Here is a 27,833-nt window from a genome sequence, read left to right on the forward strand (position 1 = left end):
ATTTTATTTTCTGAGAGGGTTGTGTGATTAAGGAACCTTAGAGACCATTTATCTAAAAGCCTCTTACTGTTCTTTTTTTTTTCTCTTAACTTTTTGAAATTCTTTTTTTTCCTTCTGTTTTCCAGAAGACTCTTTACTCTTATTCCTAAGATTCAAACTCAGGCTGTACTTTGTACAAAATTAGGTAGACAGGTAGTTTTCCTTTTGATAATATTTTTTTCTTATGACTTATTTGTTTTTCAGGTGAATAGTATGCATTTTTTAAAAAGTATTTTGTAGGGCTGTTAGATATTATGAAAAAAAAAGGCATTATAGCCATAGAAAGCAGAAATGGTATATTCCACTCTGGAGACTTTATACCTGGGGGTCCTTTTTACAATGATTAAAAAAAAAGTATTAGTGGACCTCTAAATGGGTTTTTCAGATTTAGTTGAGAAATAATGTAATGAAGTTGAAAAGGCATACGATATTAAGAATTAAGAAGAGAATAATTTTTAATGAATATCTGCTGCATTACACTACAGGTGAATTCAATGAACTTTTCTATTTTAATAACTGAAGCATTTCACCTAAAAATGTTCAGGACAGTTATCCAGAATTTTCTAAATCTGGTTACTCTTTAGGTCTAGTTTTGCAGAAAGACTTAGTGCTATTTTTAAGGAAACCTTATAGTGTGAAAAGGGCACTGGTCTTAGTCATAAGATTTGATAGGCCTTGTTCTACCACTAATTAATTATATCCCCCAGGGCAAGGCAGTTAACCTTTCTGGAATTTGGCTTCCCTTTTTTAGTAAAATTAATAGGTAAGACTAAATCAACTCTTAAGATTCTTTTTTAGCTCAGAATTTTTGATTTTACATCTTTCATCCTATTGCTTTAATGGAAATCATGCTGGATTAGGAATTTGAAACTCTGTTCCAATTGTATTCTGGCAATTAGGGGTAATATATATATATATTTGACTGTGGGCAGGAGGTCTTCCTGACTCCACAGGACTCCCTGGCTGACCTAGAGCAAAAGTAAACTAAAGTTGTTGACAATGCTAAGTTCACATGGTCCACAAAATTCATATAACAATTTTAACTATAAAGATTTTGTTTGAATTTTTGTCATGTTTGTGTTGGGAGATCCGCAGACTAAATGATATTGTCTTTAATTCTTACCAGTGTTACCAAACTCCTTATAATTCATCAATATGATATTTTAAAATTATAAGGCTGCTTTGTAAACAGCTTAATTCACTTCTGGGGCCTAAAAAATTCCTTCCAACTCCTATCACAATTTAACTTAAGAAAAAAAATAGTACTAGAGATATAAGCCATATATACATACATACATACATACATACATCATGTATATAAATACCTTGAGTTTTTAAAAAATTTACTATTCTCTAAAGAGATGTCTTTTAAGCTTGATGTGGCTCTTAACAGTCTAATAATGTTAACTAAATGTTTCCTAGAACAAATGGGCCATTGAAAAACCGACCAACCAACCATTTTATTTTAGAATCCATGCTGTGTATTGGTCCTAAGGCAGAATAGTGGTATGGGCTAGACAATGGGGGTAAGAGTCTTGCCCAGGATCACACAGCTAAGATGTGTCTGAGGCCCAATTTGATCCCTGGACCTCCCATCTCTAGGCCTAGCTGAGCAGCCTTGCTGCTCCCACATAAATCATTTTTAAAGCTTCCTTTAGTGTTGCTGAGTAAGACAGAATTGAGTATGCCATGAGCATTCAGCTTACAATGGTTAATTTGTTACCTTTTGTTGATTGAGATCTCTGGTATAAGCTTGGGAGGGAGATTGATGAAGAACAGAAAGGTCAATGAACAACTCAGTTGCTCCCCTTAAACCTCACCTGAACTGGCTTGGAAGCACTGGCTTTTTAGATTATAGGAAGGGTGAGGGGACTGAGGAGAGACAGGACTGGATGGGCTTGTGTTGGGAACTTGTATATGTTGCCTGTTTGCTGCCTAGCCAGTGGGCACTTCTTAGCCCATCATTGAAGTGCTCCCTTTCAAGAAGAGAATATATAACTGCCCCTTTTTACTCCTACTATCTGACTGATTTTGTTCATTTGAGTGAGTGGGGGTACTTGTCATCATTTTTATCTCACACATAGCCATTTCCTTTATTATGTTTTATTTGTTACTACTGTCTCCAAGAACTAGAATCTTGAGATACATGCTGACATTTTAAAGAAAATGCTCATTTGAATAAAGTAATATAGACAGTTGGACAATTCAGTTTTTTCTAACAAAATGTAGGAAATTTCATGAGTAATTTCCCACTTTCTCAGTTTCTTTTAACATATTGCCTTTATTATTTTGAAGTGCCTCAATTAAAAGTTTATCCATTGTCTTTTTATTAATTTTTCTGGTTCAATTTTTATAGTTCTTGATCATTGTGTAATAATGATGTTACTTTAGTTGAAACTTATAAAATTTCTTTTAATGTTGCTCCATGGACATTACTGGAATCGATATATCTACATGAAATGAAATTATATTAAGTCACTGAGAAATAAGGGGTCCAAGTGCCCAGATAAATCAGTCAACACTGACTGGTACATAGTTTCTTGTTTTGTAGAAAGACTATAATAGACCTGATTAATTATCAGGTTTTATTTGGGAGTAATAGTACTCTGCAAATGCAAGTTTTCCTGGAACATTGAACTATTTTATTTGGTGTATCACTCTCCTTCATTGTGTCCCAAGTTAGCTTTAGTTTAGATTCTGGTTATTTTGAGCTTAAGATGAATTAATTCTCTCCTCCTTTGGGATTGTGGAAGGGACAATCACTTAAATTCTTTAAATAGGGGAGAAAAAAGCAGGGCAAGCAAAGTAGTGCCAACTTATTAATGCTATCATGTACATATAATGCATACTCAAAATGCTTAGTATGGTATAGTGTAGGGTTGGTTGGGATATAGGATAAAATCCTCTCTGGACTTCTTATCTGTAAAATGAAGGGTATTCCTGAAAGGATTTCTGTTTTTTTTGTTGTTGTTGTTGTATTTGTAGTCTCATAGACACATATCACTATGCTTAAATCCTGAGAGTGGCTACATAAGCCACTGTAAGAAATGCAATTCTTATGTTGTATTGGGTACTTCTTAAACCAATTTTATTTTGCTTAATTGGAAAAAATAGGGGGCAAGTTGACTGGCTCAGTGGATTGAGAGTCAGGCCCAGAGATATTACATCAGACACTCCCAGTGTGCCCAGTGTGACCCTGGGCAGGTCACTTAACCCTCATTGCCTAGCCTTACCACTCTTCTGCCTCATAACCAATACACAGTATTGATGTGGAAGGTAAGAGTTTAAAAACATCTTTGTAACAAACAAGTAAAATAAATTTCCACATTGGTCATGTGCAAAAATGAACATTTTTGGGGGGGGGGGGGCTTATGTTGTAAGCCCCTTCTACTTTAGTAGTTTGACTTTAACTTTCAAATAAGTAAGTAGGCATATTTTCATTCCTCTCATATTTGTTTTGTTTTTGTTATTATACGGCAATTTTAACACATTTCAAATAACTTACTATGGGCCAAAAAGAGCATTTCTTGTTATGTCTTCAGCTTCAAATCTATTTCATGTAGGGTGCTTTGACCCCCTTCCTGTTTGCCACACAAAACATTCTGTCTCCTGAGTATGCATTTTTTCTTGCTGTCCTGTAGTACTCTTCTTCCTTGTTTTTGCCTCCTGGCTTCCTTGGCTTTAAGGCCGTAGCCAAAATTCAAAGTTTTCCAAGAAGTTTTTCTAGGTCATCTTTAATACTAGTATTTTTCTACTGAGATTAAATTCAATTTATCCTGTACATTGTTGTTTGCATATTGTCTATCGCAATTTGATTTTGAGTTCTTTGAAGACAGGGACTTATTTTTTACCCTTTTTTGTATTCCTTGAGTTTGCAAAAGGGCCCATCAATAGGTAGGTGCTTAGCTAATTTGTCTTGCATTTTCTACCATGAACACATTGTTTGTGTTTTTTAAAATTTAACATATTAATTCTGTCACTTCCGAACTTAGCATTTTAAGGGTTTTTTTTCTTATTAGAAAATTGGTACATTTTCCCATATGTTGTTACTACTTTAGATTTTTCGTTTGTCTATTTGGTCTACTGTAAGTCTCTCTGTTCTTTATTTTGTCAAGAATTCTTCCTTCCCCTTTTCTTTGTTGTAAAAGATAATCTTTTTTCCCTTAGCTAATTTTCAGAGGAAAGGAAGCGAGCAAGGATATGATGCTTAAATGATATAGTGGAAGAGTTTGCTTTTTTGGTGACCCTGATAATAGTAAAAAAATACCACTTCTGTCCTTTTATGTTAATTCAAAACCAACTCCCTAGTTTTAAAATAATCTTCTAGTTATTCTCTGCCTCAGGTCTGACTCCATTTCAATCCATTTTCCCATCACCTATGAAACATTTTCCTAAAGCACAGGTCATACAGTGTTACACAGGCCTTATTCTATAAACTCAAATGATTTTACTTCCATGATTGGGTGTCCCTTGTGTCTGTAGTTCAAATCCATCTTCACTTCTTGCCTTCCTGAGCCTCTTTAAGTGCTCAATTTAAATCACATCTTTTTTGCATGAATTTTTCCTTTTTTCTAAAGGTATCTTTCATTTATATTTTATATATTTTCTATGCACATAGTTATTGCATATTGTCTTATAGATTTAAATGTGACCTCTTTGACAGTAGATTCCTTATTTTTATATTCTTTATGTTAATGCTTAGTATAGTGCCTGGCATAGAGTAAACATTTAAAACATTCTTTCTGTTTTTAAAATCTCAAAAAATTAGGTAAGCACTTAACCAGGTAATATTTTGAAAAGTAGACTAAAATTTATTCATCATGTTTTTTCTGGAATCTTTAGGTGAGAAGGGTGTACAGCGAGGGATAGCAGCTCTTAATCCTATTATCACAACCATCATTTTTTATTTACATATGATGATCTGGACTAAATATTTTTTAAAATTTCAGTTAATTTGTAAAATAGGCAATAATATTCCATATTTTATTTATGATGAAAATCAGCCTCCATTTTTAATATTTCAGAATACTGCATATTTTAATGTCATTTTCTTTATGTTTTGAATGTGTTTTACATTGTATATTTCATTTCCCTTTTTTAAAATAAGGCCATACCCTCTGTTTAGTAAGTATTGGTTCCAAAGCAGAAGAGTGAAAAGGACTAAACTATTGGAATTAAGTGACTTGCTCAGTAGTGTCTGAGTTCATCATATTTGAACCCAGGACTGTCTGTCTCCAGACCTTGCTGTCTATCTTATTGAGTCACCTAGCTACCTGTATATTTTCAAAATGACCCTAATTTTAATTTTATGTTGTTGCATCCTGGGTAGAAAATGAAAAAAGTGCGAAAAAGAAAGATAAAAATTTTTTGTTTTGTATAGTGATAAAATTTGTTTTTGTTTCTTAAAATTATACTGCTCAACACACTTCCATTTCTATGCCAGAATATATAAACATCAGCATTACTATTCTTATCATCTTTAATCTGCACTAGAATTTTTAGAGCATTTTTATCAGTACAAAAATTTATAGAATTATTTTCTCCATTATGATAACATTAAAATGTGATCCCTTTGGTGGTCAGGGAGAGTAAAGCTGATGTTATTGTTTCTTTTATATTCTTCAACTCTTTAGTGATAGCAGGGAAGATGGGGATGGGGAAGAGATAATGAGTTCATTTTGGGATATGCTGAATTTAAGCTGTCTATAGGATATTCAGTTCAATATCCTTAATATAGGTAGTTGGAATTTAGAGACTGGAGTTCTGCAGAGAGGTTAGGATTGGATAGATTTGAGTAATTAACACAGAGATGATAGTTGAATCCATGAGAACTAAATGAGATCTCCAAGTGAAAAAGGAGATATAGAATAGTGGAACAGAGCCTAGAACAGTGTGTTGTGAGTCACCCATCATTAGTGGTCACAACATGGATAGAATCCTAGTAATAGAGATTTGAGAATGTAGGAGAATAAACAAGCATCTTGAAAACTTAGTGAGAATTCTCAAGAAGCAAAGGGTAGTCAGCTGTGTTAAAAGCTGTAGAGAGGTTTAGAAGGAAGAGGATTGATTAAAGGCCATTGAATTTTTTAGTTAAGAGATCACTGGTGACTTTGAAGACAACAGTTTCAGAAGAATTGCAAGATTTTAAGCATGATTGTTGAGAGATAAGAAAGTGAGAGGAAGTAGTGGAGGGAGTTTTTATCAATTGCCTTTTTCAAAGTGTTTAGGCACAAAAAGGCTGAAGAGACATGAAATGATAACTTAACAGAAGTGAAAAGATCAAGTAAGGGAATTTTGAGGATAGAGGAGACAGGGGCATGATTTTAGGCAGTAGCAAAAGTAATAGACTGGGAGAAATCAAAGATAAGAGGTTAAGAATGAGAATAATAAAACAGAAAACTTATTAATTTTGGGGGGGTAGGAGAATGGTCACCTTGCCTTGTGATTAGGATGGAGGAAAAGTTCGTAGCAGAAAGCATTTGTAAATGATAAGTGATAAAGAGTGGAGAAGAGGAAGCTTTCTGAAAAGGCCTTTACTTTTTTTAGTTAAACACGAGGCATAGTTTTCAGCTGAGATTGGTGAGTATGGCCATGGGAGGTTTCAAAAGAATTATTGAAAAAATTTGAAAGAGCAGGTATAGTGAGTAAGGGAGTAATTTAATTAGGGAAGTGTTGATGATTGCCTAGCAATAGTAATGGCTCATTTCTGGTTATATAACATAAATTTGTAGTGGATTCAGCCAGAAGAATTAAGGAGTGAAGGCAGCAGATGGTGGGCCAACTTGGCAGGGCACAGTTGGTGATATAAAGGGACAAAGGATTCAGTTGGTTAGTGTAGAGTTGGAACTGGTTCACTGAGGGGTCAAATGGAGAAAGAATGTCTAATGCAGGTGTAGTCATCTGGGAGAGAACAGAGGGGTCAAAAGATTTGAGGTCACATGTGGATGAAGAGCATACAGGGTTTGATACTGGCAGGTAGAAGTGGAAAGTATTGACTGTGCTCATATAAAGGAATTTCAGAGCTCATGAACACAGAGGTATTGCATTTGTAAATGATGGTAAGATTAAAGGTGTGATTGCCTGAAGTTTTTGTGTGTGACTGCCTGGATGGAAAAGTAGGTAAGGGTAGTGATTAAGTTGAATAAATAGGAGGTAGGGTTTTTAAGAGAGTATGAGGATATATGTTGAAGTCCCCTATTACGAGGGAGACAGTTTAGGAGAAAAGAGTCTGTGAACCAGGCAATGAACTCACTGAGAAAATATTGAACATCCTGGAGGTCTATGGACAAACACCTATCAGGATTTTGATTGGATAAGAGATGTGGAATATATGAAGTAGGAGGAGAACCTAGAGAATATCAAAGCATTGTAACATGCACTTTAATGACTTTTTTTTTTAAACCCTTACCTTCCATCTTAAAGTCAATACTGTGTATTGGCTCCAAGACAGAAGAGTGGTAAGGGCTAGGCAATGGAGGTCAAGTGACTTGCCCAGGGTCACCTAGCTAGGACGTGTCTGAGGCCAGATTTGAACCTAAGACCTCCTGTCTCTAGGTCTGTCTCTCAAATCCACTGAGCTACCCAGCGGCCCCCACTTTAATTACTTTTTTAAAAATGTTTGGAAAAAAATAAAAAATGTTTGAAGTCCAAATTCTGTACGTATGTTCCATCTCTCCCCTACTTAGTGAGAGGGCAATCAACATGATATCAGTTATGCTTGTGAATCCATGCAAAGCATTTCATATTAGCCATATTTCAATGAAAAGCAGGAAAAAGTAAAGTAAGAAAATAATACTTCAATTTGCCTTCAGAATTAATCAGAATTTTCTTCTCTGGATCTATATGACATTTTTTCATTATGAGTCATTTGAAGTTATCTTGGATCATTGTATTGATCAGAGTATTCAAGTCTTCCCATAGTTGATCATCATTGCAACATTGCTGTTACTGTGTTCAATGATCTTTAGGTTCTTCTTACTTCACTTTTTATCAATTCATTTGGTCTCACCATGTGTTTTTTTTTAAACCATCCCTTTTGTTATTTCGCATAGTAATATAGTGCTCCATCACAGCTATATGCCACAACTTGTTTAGTCATTCCCCAATTGATGAGCGATTCCTGGAATTCTAATTCTTTGCCACCACAAAAAGCTACTATTTTTGTACATATTAGTCCTTTTCTTTTTCCTTTGATCTCTTTGGGATACAGACTTTATAATGCTATGCTGCGTTAACAGGAATGCTCATTGGATAGGGTTCCAAATTGTTATTTAGGTTGGACCAGTTCACTACTCCACAGGCAGTTTATTACCATACCTTTTTTCATTCATCTTCTCTAGCACTTGTCAGTTCTGCTAGGTATGAAGGTGGTAACTGATGTGTTTTAATGTGTATTTCTGATCAGTAGTGATTTTGAAAAATATGAGTGACTATAGGTAGCTTTGATCCCTCCCCCAAACTGCCAGTTTATATCCTTTAACCATTTATTAATTAATGAATGTCTTATTTTTTAACTTTGATTCAGTTCCCCTATATATTTGAGAAAGGAAGCTTTCATCAGAGAAACATGTAAAATTTTTTGATATTGCTGCATTGTCTATGGTACCTTTTATTTTAGTAAAATGTAATTTCTTCAATGATCTCTTTTAATTAGGTTTCTTTTTCCTTTTTCTGTGTTCATAATTGCTACCCCTACTTTTTACTCCAGCTAATGATTATGCTTCAGCCCCTTATTTTGACTGTGTCTCTGCTTTAAGTGTGTCTTTTCTAAGCAACGTATTGTTGGATTCTGATTTCTAATCCATCGTGGCATCTGTTTCTATTTCATAGGTGAGTTCATCTCATGCACTTTCACATTTATGATTACTATGTGTTTCACTCCATCCTATTTTTTCCCCTCTGTTCATTCTCTCTTCCTTTCTATCATGTCCCTCTTCTAAAGCCTGTTTCCTCATTCTTTCCCGTAATCTATCTTACCTTTTATCATTCCTTTCCCCTTCCACTTACCTATTGAGTAAAATAGATTTCTATACCCATCTGAGTGTGTGTGTGTGTCTCTCTATATATATAGTTTTCCTTCTTTGAATGACTAGAGGAAGATACAAGTATTGACTTCAACACTCCCTTCTTCCCATGCCCTGTTGCTATATAGAAGGTCTTGTGTGTCTTTTATAAAGAGAAAAATTAGCTCATTTTATCATTTACTTTCCTCTTCTCCCCAGTTCCTCTTCTCATTTCTTCTTGTTTTTCTACTTCTTTTTGTTGTTCTTGTTCTTATTTCCCACATGCATTCTAAGTGCCCTAATAATGAGTTCTTAAGGAATTTCACACATCATCTTCCCATATAGGAATGCAAATATGTTAACTGTATTGAGTCTGTTATGATTGGTCTGTCATATTTACTTTTTTATGTTTCTCTAGAGTCTTGTGTTTGAATGTCATTTTCTCTTCACCTCTTGTCTTTTCATCATGAATGCCTGAAAGTTCTCCTTTTCGTTAAATATTCATTCCTGTCTCTTCTCCTCAAAAGGATTATACTCAGTTTTCCTGGGTTATGCTTGTTCTAATTTTTAATTCCTTTGCTTTCTGGAGTAACAAACACCGTAGTTCTTCAGTAATACATGTATAACCCAGTGGAATTCCTTGTCAGCTCCAGGAGGGGGGAAGGGAAGAGGGTTAGGAAAGATCATGAATCACTTAACCATGGAAAAATATTCTAAATAAATAAATTAATTTTAAAAATTCCAAAATTCTTGAATTTTTCATGGCCTTTCACTTTACTGTCTTGATTGAGTTTATTTTATTGTTCTTCCCTTTATCTGTGTTATTCCTAAATTCAGGTGCCTAGAACTGAACATATTGCCAATTTGATCTGACCTGGTTGGACTATAGCAAGATTGTCTTTTCTTAAGCTATCTTAATGCAGCCCAATATTTCAATAATTTTCACCCCCTGCTATAGCACAGTCTGTATTGATTGAACTTGAAATCCACCAGACCTTATTATACATCTTGTTTCTTTTGGAAACCCAAAATAAGGTTTATATTTGTCCCTATACACTTTCATCTTATTTGATTAACCATATTTTGTCATACAGATGGTTAGCTGTCCCTCCCAGCTTTGTGGTTTCTGTAGATTTGATAAGCTTAACATTTTTACTAATAGGAGTATAGGATCTTTAGCAATTGGGATTGTTTCCCTGTTTTTTTTAAAAGTTTAATTAATTTAGGATATTTTTCCATGTTTATGTGATTCATGTTCTTTCCCTCTTCTCCCACCCCCCTCCCATCGCCAATGAGCAATTCCACTGGGTTTTCCATGTATCATTGATCAAGACCCATTTCCATATTATTAATATTTGCAATAGAGTGATTTTGTTTAGAGGCTACATCCCTGATCATATCTACTCCCATAGTTTTTTTCTGGATGTGTGGAATTTTACAATTGTTGATAAATTTATCTTTGGTGACTTTTGAAGTGTAGTTAAGTTTTTGAGGCTAGATTGTGTTTGATAATCTCTTCCCCTTTCTCATACTCACACATTATAGTCATTCTTATGTGTCTGTCGTTTTATGTTTCTGTTTTTCAGTCATTTTTCTGGAGGTGAATATTCAAGAATATTACATCTTCTATGTAATGTTCTCTTGGTTTTACTCATTTTACTCTTTATTACTTCATGTAGAACTTTCCAAGTTTTAAAAAAATTAACCTGCCAATTGTTTTTTCCATTACAATAAATCTAGTCATTCTTTACTTTTCTTACCTAGAACTTCTGGGAGGGCAATTGAAGAAAAACTATGAGGGGAAGTATTATAACTTTTTCCTTAAAGGAATGGTGTTGTAATTACCAGTCAGATTATATCTAAAGACCAGTAATAATGGATTTTATTTCTGTTCTTTTCCATATTGTGCTATTTATTTTTTCTTAATGAGCCTTTGGGAACTCCATTATGGAAAAATTTTAATTATAAAATAACTTCCTCTTTTCTTTCCTTCCTCTCCCCTTCTATGTTAATCTTGATTCATTAATAAAATCAAATTTTAGTTCATAACTTTTATTTTTATTTTAAAAATTACAATGGAATAACTTGGGTAAAAAAAATGAAAAGCAAACTACCTCCTCTTCTTCCTACCTCCATGTAGAACTAAAGTATCAATGTTTTTTTATTAATTAAATATTAATTATGATGTGGAATTAAAACTAATTTTTCTTTATAATTTGAAATTTTCTTTTTCGAATAATTTTCTTCCATTTTCATGAGGAAACAGAATTTACCAATTTTAAAAAATGTTGAGCTCCAAATTCTCCCCCTCCCCAAACCTCTCTTTGAGACAGTATCCAATTTGATACAGGCTGTGCGTATGTGCTCATGCAAAACATTCATATTCATCATGTGGAAGACTTGCATCATTTTAAAAAACCTCATCAAGAAAATAAATTGAAAAACAGTATGCTTCAATCTACTTTCACACTCCATCACTTCTTTCTATGGAGGTGGATAGAACTTTTCATCATCATTATTTTGGAATTGTTTTGGATCATTGATTGTATTGCTAAGAATAGCTATGTCATTCACACTTGATCATTGCACGATATTGTTGTTACTAATGTTCTGGTTCTGCTCACTTCACTTTGTAAATCTTTGTAGTTTTTTCTGAAACCGTCCCTGCTTATCATTTCTTATAGCACAATAGTATTGCCTCATGGTCATGTATCAATACTTGTTCAGCCAGTTCTTAATTGATGTACAGACTTTCCATTTTTTAGTTTGCCACCACAAAAGAACTGCAATAAAAAGTTTCATACATGTAGGTCCTCTGCATGCATTTCCTCCAATCCCCCCACCCCTTTTTTTTGCCTCTTTAGGAGATTGATCTAGTTGTGATATTGCTGGATTAAAATGGCCAGGATTTTACAGCCCATTGGGAATAGTTCCAAATTGCTCTGCAGAATGGTTGGATTCGTTCACAGCTCCATAAATAGTGAATTAGTGTACCAATTTTACTACATTATCTCCAACATTTTACATTTCTTTTTTCATATTAGCCATTCAGCTGGGAGGTGATATGTCAAGAGTTGTCTTAATTTGTATTTGAGTGGGCTGAAAATTTCCTACTTTAAGCAAACTGGAATTGGATAGCAGGAAGTGTCATAAGGCAGTAGTTTTTATTTTCTTTCATGAAAGATGGCAAAATGCGCTAATGGCAAAATTCGAGCATGTAAGTGGTTTCATTATACAAAGGTTGTGAGCGTGTAAGGTTTCATTATACAAAAGAAAGCATTATGTATCCCCAAAAAAGTTCTATCCTCCCCGATACGCTCTGGAGTTTAAAAGTAACTGAGCTGTGTCATTGCCCTTGAATTTGCAAGTCTGTATTTTCTCAGGCTGCTTGTCCTGCTATTGATAACCTCTTCCCAGATTTGTCTTGGAATGTTTTTTAGATAAATGACCAAATATTCTTTTGTAATTTAAACATCATTGCTAAATTGACTTTTAATCAAAACAAGCCAAATGTTTCATTTGGGAAAGCCATTGGATTAATTTCACACACATTTTTCTAATCAGTAGCGATTTAGAGTATTTTTCCATATGATTATAGTTTTGATTCCTTTTTCTTAAAACTGGGCAGCTGGATAGCTCAGTGGCTTTAGAGCTAGGCCTAGAGATGAGAGGCCCTAGGTTCAAATCTGGCCTCAGACACTTCCCAGCTGTGTGACCCTAGGCAAGTCACTTAACCACCATTGCCTATCCCTTACCACTCTTCTGCCTTCGAACCAATACACAGTATTTATTCCAAGGTGGAAGGTAAGGCTTTAAAAAAAGGTTTTAAACAAACCAACAAAAATGATACTTCATATCCTTTAACCAATAATCAATTGGGGGTGACATTAATTTAAATTTGACTTGATTCTCTATATATTTGAAGAATAAGCCCTTTATCATAGATACTTGCTGTTAAAAATTTCCCCCATTTTTCCTTTTCTCCTAATTTTGGCAGCATTGGTTTTGTTGTACAAAATCCTTTTAATTTCATATGATCACATATTCATTTTACATTTCATAATTTTCTGTCTCTTCTTTAGAAGTAAATTCTCCCCATATCTATGGATCTGACAGTGTATTCCATTTTGGTATTTTTATGTTTAAATCTTGTATCTTGTGTTGACCTTATTTTGCTATATGGTGTGAGATACTTGTCTCTACATATTTTCTGCCAAATTGTTTATATTTTAAGTAACTGTAGACAGTAAAAAATAACTGAGAGTCTTCCTGCCAAGATTAACCCAGGAACTATATATGACTATTTTTCACACAAAATGGTCTTATCTGTGCAATTGCTCATGGATAGGCTGAGTCAATATAATAAAAATGACAATTATTTGTAAATTAATTTCCCTTTTCCATGCTATACCAATATGATTACCAAAAAATTGTTTTCCAGAGCTAGAAAATATATTAATAATTTTTGAGAGAATTATGGCATTCATCAAATATAATATGAATCAAATCGCAATCGTGTATTGTCCACTTATTGTAACTTTTTTAGAAAGAAGAAATCATAAGATTAGTCTTGCTAAGATAAAGGCTTAAATCAATGACTCACTGATACTAGTTACTTAAAATTGTTTTTTTTAATTATATAACTTTTTGTATAGCAAATTCCAAGTATGAATAATTATTAGTTGAAAATGTTTGAAAAAGGTTATTTTGCTAGTAATTTGTCATTATGCTATTATTGAATCAGTAATGTAGTTTGTGTTTTCTTGAAGAAAGCAAATACCAACTTTTTATTAATACATATAGAATGTATTATAAGAAGTGTTTAATTTTTACATATAAGGGATATTGAATTATTTATTTTTCTCTTTTTTAGCCATTGACAGTAAACAAAAGAAGTCAAGATCAAGATCAGGAAGTAAGAAAAAAGTATTGCCGTTACCTCATGGTGCTGATGATATTTACATTCTGCGATGCAGGTATGCTTTTAACTTTGCTCTAGATTTAAAAATATTTTTAACGTTGATAAATGGTTTAGAAAGAAAAAGGATCCTCTTCAAAGATTTAATAAGGACACTATACAAAGTTTCTGCACAAAAGAAAAAAGAGACGGAAAAATCTTGTTTTTGAATTTGTCAATAACTTTTGGCTGATAAGATCTCAGACAGTACTTGCCAATAAAGTTATATTACAAATGGAAGTCAGGTTTCTTGATTATGTCCTAAATCTTCACTAAATGCAGATTATTTCTGAAATATAGTACATTATGGATATAAATTATAATTTATTTCATCATCATCACTTGAATTATAGTCAAGGCTTGGAACTACGTCAGAATATTGTTAGAGCTATTTTTACAATTTTTTTAAATGTATTCTATATTCTAGTACAATATACTGGAATCATTTTTTAATACCTCACTCTGATCTCCATTTTCGTGAATACCCTTTCCTATCTTCTGCCACCTGAAAATGATGGAAAACAGGAACTCTTGAGGATGGGTATTAGAATTTTATTTTGTTTGGCATGTGGTAAGGTTCTGCCCCCATTAACCCTTTAGATATGCTTCAGAACAGTCATTCATCTTATGTTTCAGACAGTTGTCTTTTAGAAGTATAGTGAGCTAAAGTTTCAGCTTAAAAGTACTATAAAGAATTCTCTCTTCTCTAATATTATTCAGTGCAAAAGTAATGTCTTCAAATGCTTTTGCATTTTGAGTCTTTTAATACGTCTCATGCTACTTCATATACTATATCTTCATTTGTCATATCATCCTCATTACATTATAATTTCTTTAGAGACTTGTAGGCATTTTTCATCTTTGCATACCCAGCACATCTTAGTAGAATAATTTCTTTTAAAGAATTAATTTTTTTAGCCAATTTCTATATTCTAGAACTCCCTTGTTCCCTCAACTTAGTGTTGATAATATAGCTTTTTGCTAACTATAGCTTCAAACTGGAGTTCACCATATTTTGTTAAATTCTTATTACTGTACCTTCATGTGTATTTAGAAACCATTTGGGTTATGATTCTCTTACTGCATTATGGTCTTTGGTTTGATTACACTTTACCTAAAGGTGAATGCAATTGATATTGTTGATGAGACTATTTTGAATATTTTTTGTACACAGGTTTTGTGGCCTGGTCTTTCGAGGACCCTTGTCTGTTCAGGAAGACTGGATCAAGCACTTACAGCGACATATTGTGAATGCTAATCTTCCACGGACTGGAGCAGGCATGGTGGAAGTCACATCACTGCTCAAAAAGCCTGCTTCCATTACAGAAACTTCATTTTCTTTATTGATGGCAGAAGCAGCATCATAGAAGAAAGAAACCTTTTGAAAAACTAATTTGAATTGGATGTAAATTTGAAATACTTTGTCATTTTTTTAAAAAAAGGTTGCTACATTAAATTATCTGTTTATAAATCCTAAAGCAGGAAAACAGGGAAAGTGAATTACAGTGACATCAGAGCAAATTGAGTACTTTAAAGCAGTTACAGTAAGTAGTCTTTATATTTTACATAGAGTGGAAGATGTGTTTTTAAGGTTTACTAAGTTTTTGTCAGTTAACTAACTGTTCGATATTAATAACAAGATCATTACACGTAAACAGCCATTTATCAATTGTTGCACATTGGTACTTAGAGACAGACTTTATTAAAAAATTATGTTCTCTGCAGTGTTACCAGAATCAAGGCTCTGTTTTTTCCCCTAAAAAGAGACTTGCATAGTAAAATAAGATATTATATATTTTGTTTGTATGTATGTAGTGTTTTGTACAATACCAGAACTGCTAACTAAATTCACTCAATTTAGGGCATTAAATATCATGTACGTTGAAGAGACTGTTCACTCAAATAGGGCAATGAGTACTATTATTCTATATAGATGTGTAAGTGTTTTTTAAAAAAATCACATGAAAAAGTTTTTTTTTTGTACTAAAAGTGGAGGGAGATTTGTTTAAACAAATATTTCTAAAAGAAATATGTACATAGTACTGGAAATTATTTGTGGTAAGGAAATATTCTTTACTCCAGTTGCATTTCTCAGACAATAAAGTGGTGCATCCATGCTACCTCCTACTTTGTCAACAAAGATGCTATTTACCGGTTACATTTTTGTATCATAATAGATTAAAATCTAACTCTTTATTGCAAGACATCCTTTTGTTAACAGACTTGTTTCTTTTTTGATGTTTTACTTAAAATTTGACTTGCTTACGAGACGGTTTTGCCTCTTTACTACTTTATTTAACACTGTAGAAATGTACTACTAATAATAAATGCTGTTCACTACACCATTTAGAATAGCTTTCTTCATTTATAATTTGTTCCAAATTTGATCATTTCAGCAAAATTTAATACATCAATTGAAATGTTTCTACATATGATGAGAATGTTTACAATTTAAATTTTAGAACTTGTTTTGGATGTAATTATATGTATGAAAATTGTGTAACACTATGCTCATGCTAAGAACCGCCGTAATGGAATTACTAAAATAAATGTGCTGTGAGGATAGAAAATATGGTGCAGGTGTCTTGGTAATGATAAATTGTGAATGTTCATTTACAGTGTCAACAAAAGTGATTTTAATTTTTTTCCAGTAAATTCAATTTCTTTACAAATACCAGTTTCTGTATTCAAGTACCACTTAATTTTCTTCACGTAGGATGACTAATACTGTAGTGAAACCAAGGATATGCATTGATACTTTCTTTATATGTAAATAAAGCAGTTAAAATGAGGAGTATTTTGGTAGAGTATATACATACCTCACTGCCAGTGAAATTGCTTTCTTATGGTATATCTCCTTACCAGAAAAATCTCTAAATAAAAAATGTTTAACGAAATATAAATGTCTATAATTTGAAGCATTTCTTCAGTAGTATAAAGCAGTTTATTTGAAGTTCTCTTGATTTAAATTGTTAATATCAAAGTAATTTTTTTTCTTAATTCACCATTCTTCTGGAAGCAGCATTGCCTTGATGATTATAAAATAATATGGGAAAATTTTTTAATTCAGCTTTCAAAAGTTAATACTTTTATTACTCTCAATAATCTATTACTGGTATAGCATCAGTTCCCTTAATTGTTGAGAGGTATACTATAGATATGCGATTTTGTTTCTTTCCAAATCAAGCCTATAAACCACAGAATATGCCCTCCTTTTTCATGTAGGTTAATATTTTAAAAATGAAAATTGACCTATATTTTATAGAATCATTCTATCTCTTAATTTTTTTCTTCAGATACAGAAGTAAACACCTAGAATTGGTAAAATTAAGACCAGTAGAATTAGAACTTTAAAATAAACTGCCTTTAATCTTGACATCTGTAAAGACTTAAAAAGCAAACCAACAGAAAGTATATTAGGAATATGTATCACTCGACCAGGAGTTAACTGAGAAAAATAAAACACGTTTTCATCTTTAGATATGTAATTATTTGACTCCTAGTGGAGATATTGACAAATGCCCTCTAAATTTGTACAAGCACTTGATCTCTATACTTTTAAAGTTTTGCTTTTTTCTTTCTGGCCCATTTTTCTTTGGAGTTCTATAGGATAGTGAAATTGGTGCTGGGCTTGAAGTCAGGAGCAACCACACTTCTTGCTTTTGACACCAAGTTGTTTTTGAGCGGGAATGAACCTTAAAGGTCAAATCTATTCCCATCTTGCACATGGTTAATTTAAAGCATATGTAAAGTAATTCTTGGTAAGAAAGGATAGGCCACATTCATGAAGTCGTCGTTTGATCTAAGTTAGGAATTCCCTGATGAGCTTAAGAGGGAGAATACTTTTAGGAATAAGGGAAGAAGAATTCATGCAATAATATGAAGAATTGAAGTGGAATGTGGTGTAGAGGGAAAGCTACATGCATTCTGGAGCCAGGAACTTGGTGTTTGAAAGGAAAACAGTGTAGGTAAGTCTGGGAAAGGTAGACAGAAGTGGTCCAGTTGTGATAGGTCATAAATGCCTAACAGAGAAGAGTTGATGTTTTTTTTTCCTAGTAACAGCTTGAGTAGCAATGTAGTTAAATCTATGATTTGGGAATATCCATTTGGTAACTAGATAGAGGGTAGATTACTAGGAAAGAGACTTGAGAGGTAGCAAGATCATTTTGCAACCAATTTGGCAATAAAATGAGCCTGAAATTGGGCCATGGCCATAAGAATAAAAGAAACGGGGTTAAGTGAGAGAGGTGCTATAGAGATAGAATCAGAAAGACTTTAGAATTGTTTGACCATGAGTCTTGATAGAGAGAGATAAATAATGAATTACTGAGGTTGTAAGCCTGGATCATTGTATGGAAGGTTAGAAGGATTGTTAAAAAACATTAGTTTTCTATACTTTCCTTTGAATACCTTAATTCTCTGAAAGAATAATGAATGATAATCTCCTCAATTAACTCAAATTTTTCTTATATTCAGGTTATAATTTTATCACTCTTTGCCAGTAACAAAACATGGTATTTAAAATGTTACATTTTTGTTAAAATGAAAGTGAATAGTGAGCTTTTAATGTTAAAATTAACAACATTTTCGAAATAATGCCATAAAAGAAAGTAACAAACAAAGCCAGGACATGACACCATTTACCCTAGGCAGGATTTGACTAGTTGATCCCTTTAATAAGTTACTATCCATTTGTGACTTCACTGTAATACATGGTGAATTATGATGTAATATATTTGGACTGAGGAAATTTGGCTTTTTTATATTCACTTTCCCAAATGTCAGCCCTGAGGGATGCTTCACCCTATCCCTGAAATATGCCTGTCACAACTATTTAGTTTAGTTGAATCAGTATGTTTTTCAATAGTATCTAGAAAATTGATTTTTGCAGCACTGATTAGTAAAAGAGAATCAGCATTTCTACATCAACTAGTGAAATATCTTTACTGATATTGCATTAGAGTTAAATCTACAACCCACAAAATCTAGTGTTGTTTCATATTTTTCTGACAGAATAAAGGACAGTATTAATATTGCAAGATTCTCTGGCCTCCAGAGATTTTACTGACACCAAATCAGTGGGCTCTGGTATCATCCTTTAATTATAACAGTGGGAGTAAGATTTTTTTTCCCCAGAAAAATAGAGTTGACCAAATTGAGCTTCTGTTACCTTTTGCTCTTAATTTCTCTGAAAATTGTCTTTAGAAACCTCAGACTAGTAAACCACAGAAGACTGACAAATCTGTGTATCAGACACATCATTTTAATCACTGTGGGCTTCAGCTTTCTCATTCATGAAAGTCGGACAATATGATTTCAACCATCATTTCTAAATTCTATTCAAGGTTATACTTTACTGAAAATGTGTGATGACAATCTCATCTTCATTTTCTTAGCCATGGTTGGATCCACTCATTAGTTGTCCCTTCTTGTTTAATCACCGTTTTGCATTTTATCCATGTCCTTGATGATATTTTTTATACTTTGTGTGCATGTCATCATTAATCATGTGATTTAGTTTCTATCCCATATAATATCACTGGATGAATATTGTTATTATAAAACAAGTTACTTTTAGAAAACAGTACATTATCGTATTTCTTGTATCAAGTACAGTCTTTTCCATTTTCTTTTTGTCTTACTAAATTTTGGGTCTACTTCATTGTCAATATGCCTTTTCTATCAAGATATTTGTCCTGCGGGACTTTGCATCCTACTAAATATCAGAGCTTTCAAAGAGGACATTAAAGTACTTTAATTTATTTTTTCTCTTTGAGTTGTTAGGGCCAAATATTTTTACTAGTATAGGATTTCATTTAGGTTCCTCTGTAGCACATTTGTTGTCATCCAGCCCCAAAGTACTATAGCATATAGAATATAAAATAGAACATTACTAATTGTGGAATAGTATTGAAAGTTTTTCATAAATGGGGGAATAGTATATAACTTTCTGATGATGTTGGACATGAAAGAATTAAGGGAAGAAAACATATCAATTAGTGTGCTTTCTTGCCAGTTTTTTCTTTGCCTCTGTAAATGCTTTGAGCAGGCAGTATGTCATTTCAAATAGAGTAGTAGATATTCAGAGTCAAGTGCTGGATCCCAGGTCGGCCTCTGATAACTAGCTGATATGACAGTGGCTAAGTAACTTAATCTCTTTTTAAAGTCCTTAAGTGGATCTTTCATACTAGTTTGGTGGAAGGGGTTCACACACCAGTAAAATCTTTAATGTTTTTAAGTAGTATAACTGTAGTCACTTATAACTTTATTACTTCAACCAATACTGTTCCTACATCCAGAATGTCCACTGTGAATTTTACATTATTCAAAAGCTGGAAAAACTCCTTTTACAAGATTTTTAACCATAATAATTCAAATAACCCATGAAAATGACAATACTTTCATATATGTTCCATTAAGATATGGAAAACTAAATTATTTTGAAAAAAATAAGAGCTTGTTAGGAATATTGCTAAAAATCAGCAGTGTTTATTTGGTTTGATCACTGGTTTGCTCATTCAGTTATCTAATTAGTTGAAAAAATATTTACTAAATGTTCTTAGCAGGTAATATTTATTACTATTCTGCTTTCCTTGTGCCCTGAAGACAAGATGACCAAGCTAATAATTGAAAAGATCTGTTGCACCACCATTTCAGAATTGGAACATGATCCCCTAGAGGTGAAAGAACATTATGTCTGAATATGGTATTTTAAACTTAATCCTTTGACATTATGTGTAGAAGTTTTCATTTTATTGAGATATCTGTAGGCAGTGACGCTAGCATTGTGAACGAAAGCATCAGTTATTCTTGATGACTTCCTACCCAGAAGACAAATGCAGATGAGGCCTTCAGTTTCTACCATCTTTTCATTGGGGATGGGGGTGGGATGACACCTCATGTTTCTCATATACCTTTAAGGAGCCCCCTTTTCTCTATTAGACATCTGCTACTGTCATATTTTCTCTTTGTGAGACAGCAGGCAAATGGCCTTCTCTAAGACCAAAGCCAGTGTTTCTCTTTGAATGAGCCATCAGGGGACACAGACAACCTGCCATAGGGTTGAACACTTAAACACTTCAACAAGAAGTGACTTCCTATCAAACCTGAGGATTCCATATGGCAGCAAAAACAGAATTGCACCCCTATTCCTGATATTTTTAGTGTACTTTTCTTGGAGTATTTACTTTTAGCTATGAATCTTGAGCAGCAGTATGATGTCTGTGAATCTCGAGTGCATACCCCATACATGATAGGCGCTGAAGAAATGCTTATTCATTTGTCAGTGAAAAACTTTCAATCAATGTTCAGCTGAAATGTTTAAAAAATGACTCTGGATACCAATCTTTTCAGTTTACGTAGAACTTCTCTGAAATGTATTTCTTGGTGTGTCATAGCTTGTCACCTTTGATTAGAAGGGGCAGTTGAGTGAGTAGGGTTCATAGAGTTTGGATACAATATGTTTGTGGTTCTGATTTATCTCATGCAATCTTCAGAGTCTTAATTCTCTGCATTGGTTAAGGTAGTTTAATGATCATCCTGCCATTCTTTCTGCTTTCAGGTTTTCTCTGTCATTGAAGAATCAAAGAAAATAATGAAATGGTTCATTCATCTTCTTAGGAGACAAGAAAAGAAAAGGTGGGAGATAGGGAGGAGGATGGTAAGGATTTTCCTAAACAGAAAGGAATTCATTGTTAAAACCAAAGTGAGACTTGGCAAATTGATTAAATGACTTTATTTCTCCCTTCCATTTTTATTTGAACTGTTATTATGATTTGAATTTGCAATGTTCAGGTAGTAGCCCATTTTGCTACTTGTGCCATTTTTTCTTAAAAGAATTAATCTTTCATTCTTTAAAAATCACTCATTCCTTTTTAATGACTAATCCTCATTTCCCCCCTCTTCTGTTATATTTATTTTATTTGACTTGAGCTTGCAACTACTACTATTACTTCTTGCGTTAAACTGAAAGTATTATACCTTCAGACAGCATTGGCAAACCTTTTAGAGATCATATGCCCAAACTGCACCTTCTGTGCCACCTAGGCACATGAGCCGCATCTTTGCTAACATGACTCTAGGATAATCATTCCATGCTTTTCATTGAAGCTTGAGGTTGTCTTCACTCTTAGTACAATGTGCCTTTCCCCCTTCCTAATACTAACTAAAGCAAATTCCCATTTATTCATATTTCAAATAGCAATCCTCTTTGGAGGATGTTGTAAGAGCTTACACAGTTTGTACTCTATTAGAATGAGTCTAATAATTTCTGCCATTTATATTATAATAAAAAATAATGCAATTGTTTTTACATGTTATCTTCATCTTCCTAGCATCCATATGAGGTAAATGCCTTTTTTTTCCCCCATTTTACAGATCAGTAAACTGAGACTGAGAGGTGTTAAGTGATTTCCTTATTTTTACACAGCTAGTTGTATCTGAGATAGCATTTAAACTTGAGTCTTTTGACTTTACATCTAGTACTCCACCCATTTATTCTCCTTACATGTCTTAAGAGACAGGTAAATAAATTTATATTAGAAATTAACTTAATTAATAAAATGAAGTTTAAGATTAATTTAATAGGCCCGATCCACATGTCTCCCAAAGTGTCCTAATTTTTACTCTTTTAGGATAGTAAAAGGATACCTCATATTCATGGTGATGACTTTGAAACCCTAGTACCCTAATGTCCTTTCTGAACCTCACTATGAAAGATATTCAGTTTCTTTCTTAATATTAATTTTTCTTATCCTTTGAAAATCTGTAATTTGTACCTAGTATAAGTGGCAACTCTCAGCTAAACTGAAATTCATTATGATTCAGTGAAGTTAAACAGTCCATTTTTAAACTATTTTGGATTAATGAAAGTATTTAAATTTAGGGTAATGCTATTTTTATTTTGATCAGTTTTACTTTTTGCCTCACTTCTTTAAGCATCAATATTTTTACAGTGTCCCTCCTCCCCCCCAATCTTTTTGTAACTCTGGTTAAATCACTAAAAGAAGTTTATATAATGTGCTAGTTGAAAGTTTGTATGCAACTCTATGTCTCATGGATTTTAATGAGCTTTATCAATTCTGCCCTCATTGTTATATGGTAATTCCATTGGCATTTTAATAACTTAATCCAACATAAACTTCCTAAGAGTTTAAAATAGTACATTTTAATATATTTATATACTGAATGCATTTTAAAATAATATTCTTTTCCAATAATAATAATAATGAATAATTGTGTAGTATTTATGTAGCACTAGAAGGATCTCATTGTCTTCAAAAATAAGAAACCAAGCTATTTGATAGTATAGATTTTAGTTAGTGTCCATTGACTGTGAAAGTATAAATTATGCACTGCTACTAGTTTGTGATTCAGTTCCATCAAACACCTATACTATGTATGCAATATGCTGTCAAACATACCAATATACAATGTTCTCTCTTTCACTAGATTTCCTTTTTGATGAATAGGATTTTATTATTTTTCCTTACTTTCTATCTTTTTAAATTTTCTGGGTGCGGGGAAAGCCAGGTTACTATTTAATGTAACTGTTCTTTAAGTAGGTGATATCATTGCCTATGTAAAAATTTCAGAAGTAGTTTTTTGAAATGATAGAAATTAAAGATCATATGGATATTTCTCAAATAACAAACTGTTTTTGGCTGACAAATGAATATATTTGATCCCTAGCAGTCTTCATGTAAAGTTAATTTAGTATTCAGTTCTTATTTGTAAGGGTACCTTTTTACCTAAACATGCACCACAAATAAGAGAAAGAATCGTTAGTCTCACTGGTAGCATGACTTTATGTACTTAACACCTAGTACATTTAAAAAAGATATTTACAGATTTTGAATGTTTTTTCCTTAGCTTGTTTAAATTCAGTGTGTCATTAGTAAGGATTTATAATTTTAAAAATTTAAAGATGGGCCCATGCTAGAAATACTGCTCATATGTGTAGCAGATAGAAAAGGATTTCTTAAAAACATGATTTCCCAAGGTGTTCTAATGGAAAAAACTCATCTGAGTTTTAGTGGAGTTTGCAGATATTTTTAGTTTCTTATTTTTGAATACTTTAAAATAGGCTGAATAAAGGAATTATACAAGGGCAATGTATAATTGCGTTTTAACTTATCACAGCCTTCACCCAGTTATTCTTCCATTTGAGGGGCATTTCTAATATGCCCTTCCTCACCTGAAGATAAAGGGAGAAATTCTCATTCTAGGAAATGGTTTTGACACTTGTCAGTGGGTTCTACTCAAAATTCTTTGTCTGGTATCAATTATAGATAGAGAGCTATCAATTTCAAATAAACCTTTTTTTCATTTACTAACAAAGTACACTTTTTTCCCTTGTCTATGAGGAGAATTACATAGCTATCAGAATATTTCATGTGGTTTAGAAAAAGTTTATCTCCCTTCCATGATGCAATTTAATAATATCAGTAATGACTATGTTGGAATGAAAAATACCTGAATATAACTAGTATTAGGTAAAAATTTGGCCTCATCCTGACCTAGTTTATTAAGTTAGAGAAAACTAGAGAAAATAAGAACCTTTAAATATACATAATAAAGTGTTCAGAATTACATATCCATTAGAAAATAAAGAAAATTAACATGCCAATATAATTTCTCTTAAATACATTTTTTGCCATATAACTACTTATATCTAAAAGGGTTGGAATATACTTTGGCAAGAATAAAAAGCATAACTAGTGGCACATCATATCACTGCGTGGAGGCTAGCAATTAGAATGTAGCCAGACAAAATCACAAGGGGGTCTATAAATAAATAAAAGAAAGCCTTAATGTGATTTAAATACCGTGACTGAGTTGTATTCAGCGACAGCCTGGTCACCAAGTACAGTGCGACATTATGCTCTATAGAGATGGATTCCAGCAAAAGACTTCTCCATCAGCCATCTGGCCCCTGACTCTATAAGTCCAGCTCACTGAATGACACATAACCCAGTGGGATGCCCCAAATTTGCTTAAGCGTAAGCACATCATCTCATGACAAAAACCTGAATATGACCCTAATTTTTAGTTACATGAAATATTTAGAAAATATGAATAAAAATAAGATCATATCATGGTAGTAGTTATATATCTATAAGGCTAATTGTTCTTGTTTTTTAGGAAATCCAGCTGAAGAATTTGATTTTAATTATCAATTTCAGCTTAAATTTTTTAGGCAGAAAGGTCTTGCCTTAAAAATTCACTTTTTATATTGTATTAAAGGGAAAAAAGGGAACCCAAATTTAATGTTTATCATTAGATAATACTAAAAACTCAAGTCTAGGTTTTTCAGCAAATTCCCAAGTCTTGGAATTTTTCCATTCACTTGATCTTAGGGAATTTATGGGAAGATTGCATCAAGTGAACTCTGCTTTTGGATAATTTGCTTCTCCCCCCTATCTTGATTATCTTCCAGGAATTTTAATCACTCCAATGCCTTATAACATTGATCAATTTTCCTAAAACCCTTTGAAAGGTATTCTTCAGTTTTTCCTTTTCATGTATAGAGTATTTTTCTATTTCCACAAGGATGTGTATTTATAAGCTAGTAAAATGAAAAGCATCCTAGAACATGTTAACCTTTGCCATTATTCAGAGTATAGTTTCTTAGTTGTTGCTAAGCAACTTGGTTAAATTTGTATTTTATACCTTTATACCTTGGAGTGTGCTAGATAGAACTAGCACACTTGGGGGAGTAGAATGTTAAATTTTAGTATGAGTATTTACATTAGAAATCGAGAGACTAGTTTGTATCTGGTAGTGGACTATAGCTAACTCTTACTGGCTTAGGAAATATCATTGTTAAAAATATTATCATGACCATTTACACCATAGAAGTTTGGTAAACTACATATCGAGATTTGATTTTTTTGTTTGTTTGACTGTCTTGACTTAAAATAATGGAGAGCCTCAAACTCTTTTTAGCGATGTGACCTTGGGCAAGTCACTTAACCCCAATTGTCTTACTTAGCCCATACAAATCTTCTGCCTTAGTATTTTAAAAAGAAAGTAAGAAAATAATGGATAAAATGTTAATAATAAGCTTAAAAGTAGATCCTCTCTGCACATTTTAATTTTTGTCAGCCACACTCTTGGTTATAACAAAAGTTTCATAAAAGGTAGTTCCCCAGCAGTTCTCTGGAAATTCCTTGCATTCATGGTTTTTTAACATAAATACTATAAGAAATAGCATATGGAAGTTGGTTTGGAAAACAAAGCTTAAAAGTATTGCTCAAGAATTGAGCATAAAGAAGCAATAAATACCTCTGTGGGTAAAAGCAGAAAATTTGCAGGGGGCTCTTTTGTGAAAGAAATAAAAGACAACTGAAAAGCATTCCCCAACACAAAATAGGGATAAAGGAATATAACTAACCTTCTAAGAAATAGTGAAGAAAAATGAAGATGCAATGAACTAGATATTTTGATTATTCTTTTCTTTTGTCTCATTTTTAAGGTGACTTATTATATGGAATAAAGGAAATGAGAAATCCCAAATATGCTGTTTAATAGCTGGTAAAGAGTGTACTTGTTCCAGACTTCAGAAAGTAGAGCTATAACCTACTTTATTCAGGAAGATGTTTTCAAAACCATGGTACTTGATCTTCTTATCTAACCTTTTGTTTGAGCTTTTAACACCAAATTGTTGCACAACCACCAACTATCAATTTTGAAAGTTCATGAAATGACTAAAGATTATAAATGAATTACTTTCAGTTTTTGTATGTTTTAGAAGACCTCAGATTCAGGTTTGTGAACTTAATCTGGAAAATTTTTTATAGATTAAAAAAATCATTCATATGCATTTTGAGCAAAGACTAATTTATAATAGTATTTGTACTTTGTAAAGGTTAAGGCCTATAATTAGATTAATTGTATATTATGTGACACTATCTAGAGTATATCGCTCAGGAGTATATGAAGGAGTCATTATCCAGAAGATGGTGATCAGCTGGTCTCCCTCCCCCTCCAAGACCAAATAATGAGAGGTAGATATTCATTAAAGCAAGAGGGATTTGGGCAAAGTCTAAGGAACAATATGGTATAATGTGAGCATCTTATTCTGTGGTAGTTTCTTCAGAAAAAGTCCATGTAATCCTCTCAGACATTAATGGAGCTCTCAATATGTACAAAGAAACATTGCAAAAGCTGCAGAGACTGAAAGAAATTCAGAGTGCACCCAGTGCACTCTTGGGACCACAAGCCAAAGAAAAAATACATGTGTATTGCCAATAAACATGATATCTATCTATCTATGTATCTATATCTATCTATGGGAGAGAGAGAGAGAGAGAGAGAGAGAGAGAGAGAGAGAGAGAGAGAGAGAGAGAGAGAGAGAGAGAGAGAGAGAGAGAGAGAGAGAGAGAGAGAGAATAAATCTAAGTGACAAGACAGGAAACAGAACTAAAATAAACTGACAAGATTTTAACTGGTAAGACTCAAGAAATCATTCTACAATGCCAATTTCTTTTGGACTATAACAGATTATTCTTTGTAAAAATTCTTGCCATTACACAATTTTAAATCATATTTGATTCCCCCTGGCATCTTCTAGCTAGATCATCTTTCTCCTGGAGAGAGTTCTTAAACATTTGGCATCTGTGCTGTGTTTTGATCAATGTGTCTGTCTTTCTTAGAGCAGTCTTCTACTTCCAAATGATGAGACAGGACTTGGAGTCTCTGAGAACCCTGGGGCATCAGAACATTGCCAGTTACAGTCCTCTGAGTGCCGTATTCTTAGGAATTAATGACCTTCCTTGGCAAAGCTCAAAATGATGATTCTGATTGGTTTAATAGTAAGGATAGTCACATTATTT

General features: G+C 33.0%; 1 protein-coding gene across 12 annotated transcripts in view; it reads left to right on the forward strand.

Moving 5' to 3' along the window:
- Positions 1-27,367, forward strand: part of ZNF644 (zinc finger protein 644) — a 121,296-nt gene extending 93,929 nt beyond the window's left edge. For 9 of the 12 annotated variants that reach the window (XM_007480344.3, XM_007480349.3, XM_007480346.3 and 6 more), the window contains 2 exons: positions 13,915-14,017; positions 15,173-16,895. In XM_007480344.3, the coding sequence (XP_007480406.1) occupies positions 13,915-14,017; positions 15,173-15,365 (296 nt within the window). In that variant the 3' untranslated portion in view covers positions 15,366-16,895. Of the gene's footprint in view, positions 1-13,914; positions 14,018-15,172; positions 16,896-21,559 lie in introns of those variants that run through there. The other 3 variants (XR_008916064.1, XR_008916066.1, XR_008916065.1) reach the window with 3 other exon arrangements.
- Positions 27,368-27,833: the final 466 nt, after the last annotated feature.

This window comes from Monodelphis domestica, chromosome 2 (assembly GCF_027887165.1).
Source record: "Monodelphis domestica isolate mMonDom1 chromosome 2, mMonDom1.pri, whole genome shotgun sequence".
NCBI classification, from domain to species: Eukaryota; Metazoa; Chordata; class Mammalia; order Didelphimorphia; family Didelphidae; genus Monodelphis; species Monodelphis domestica.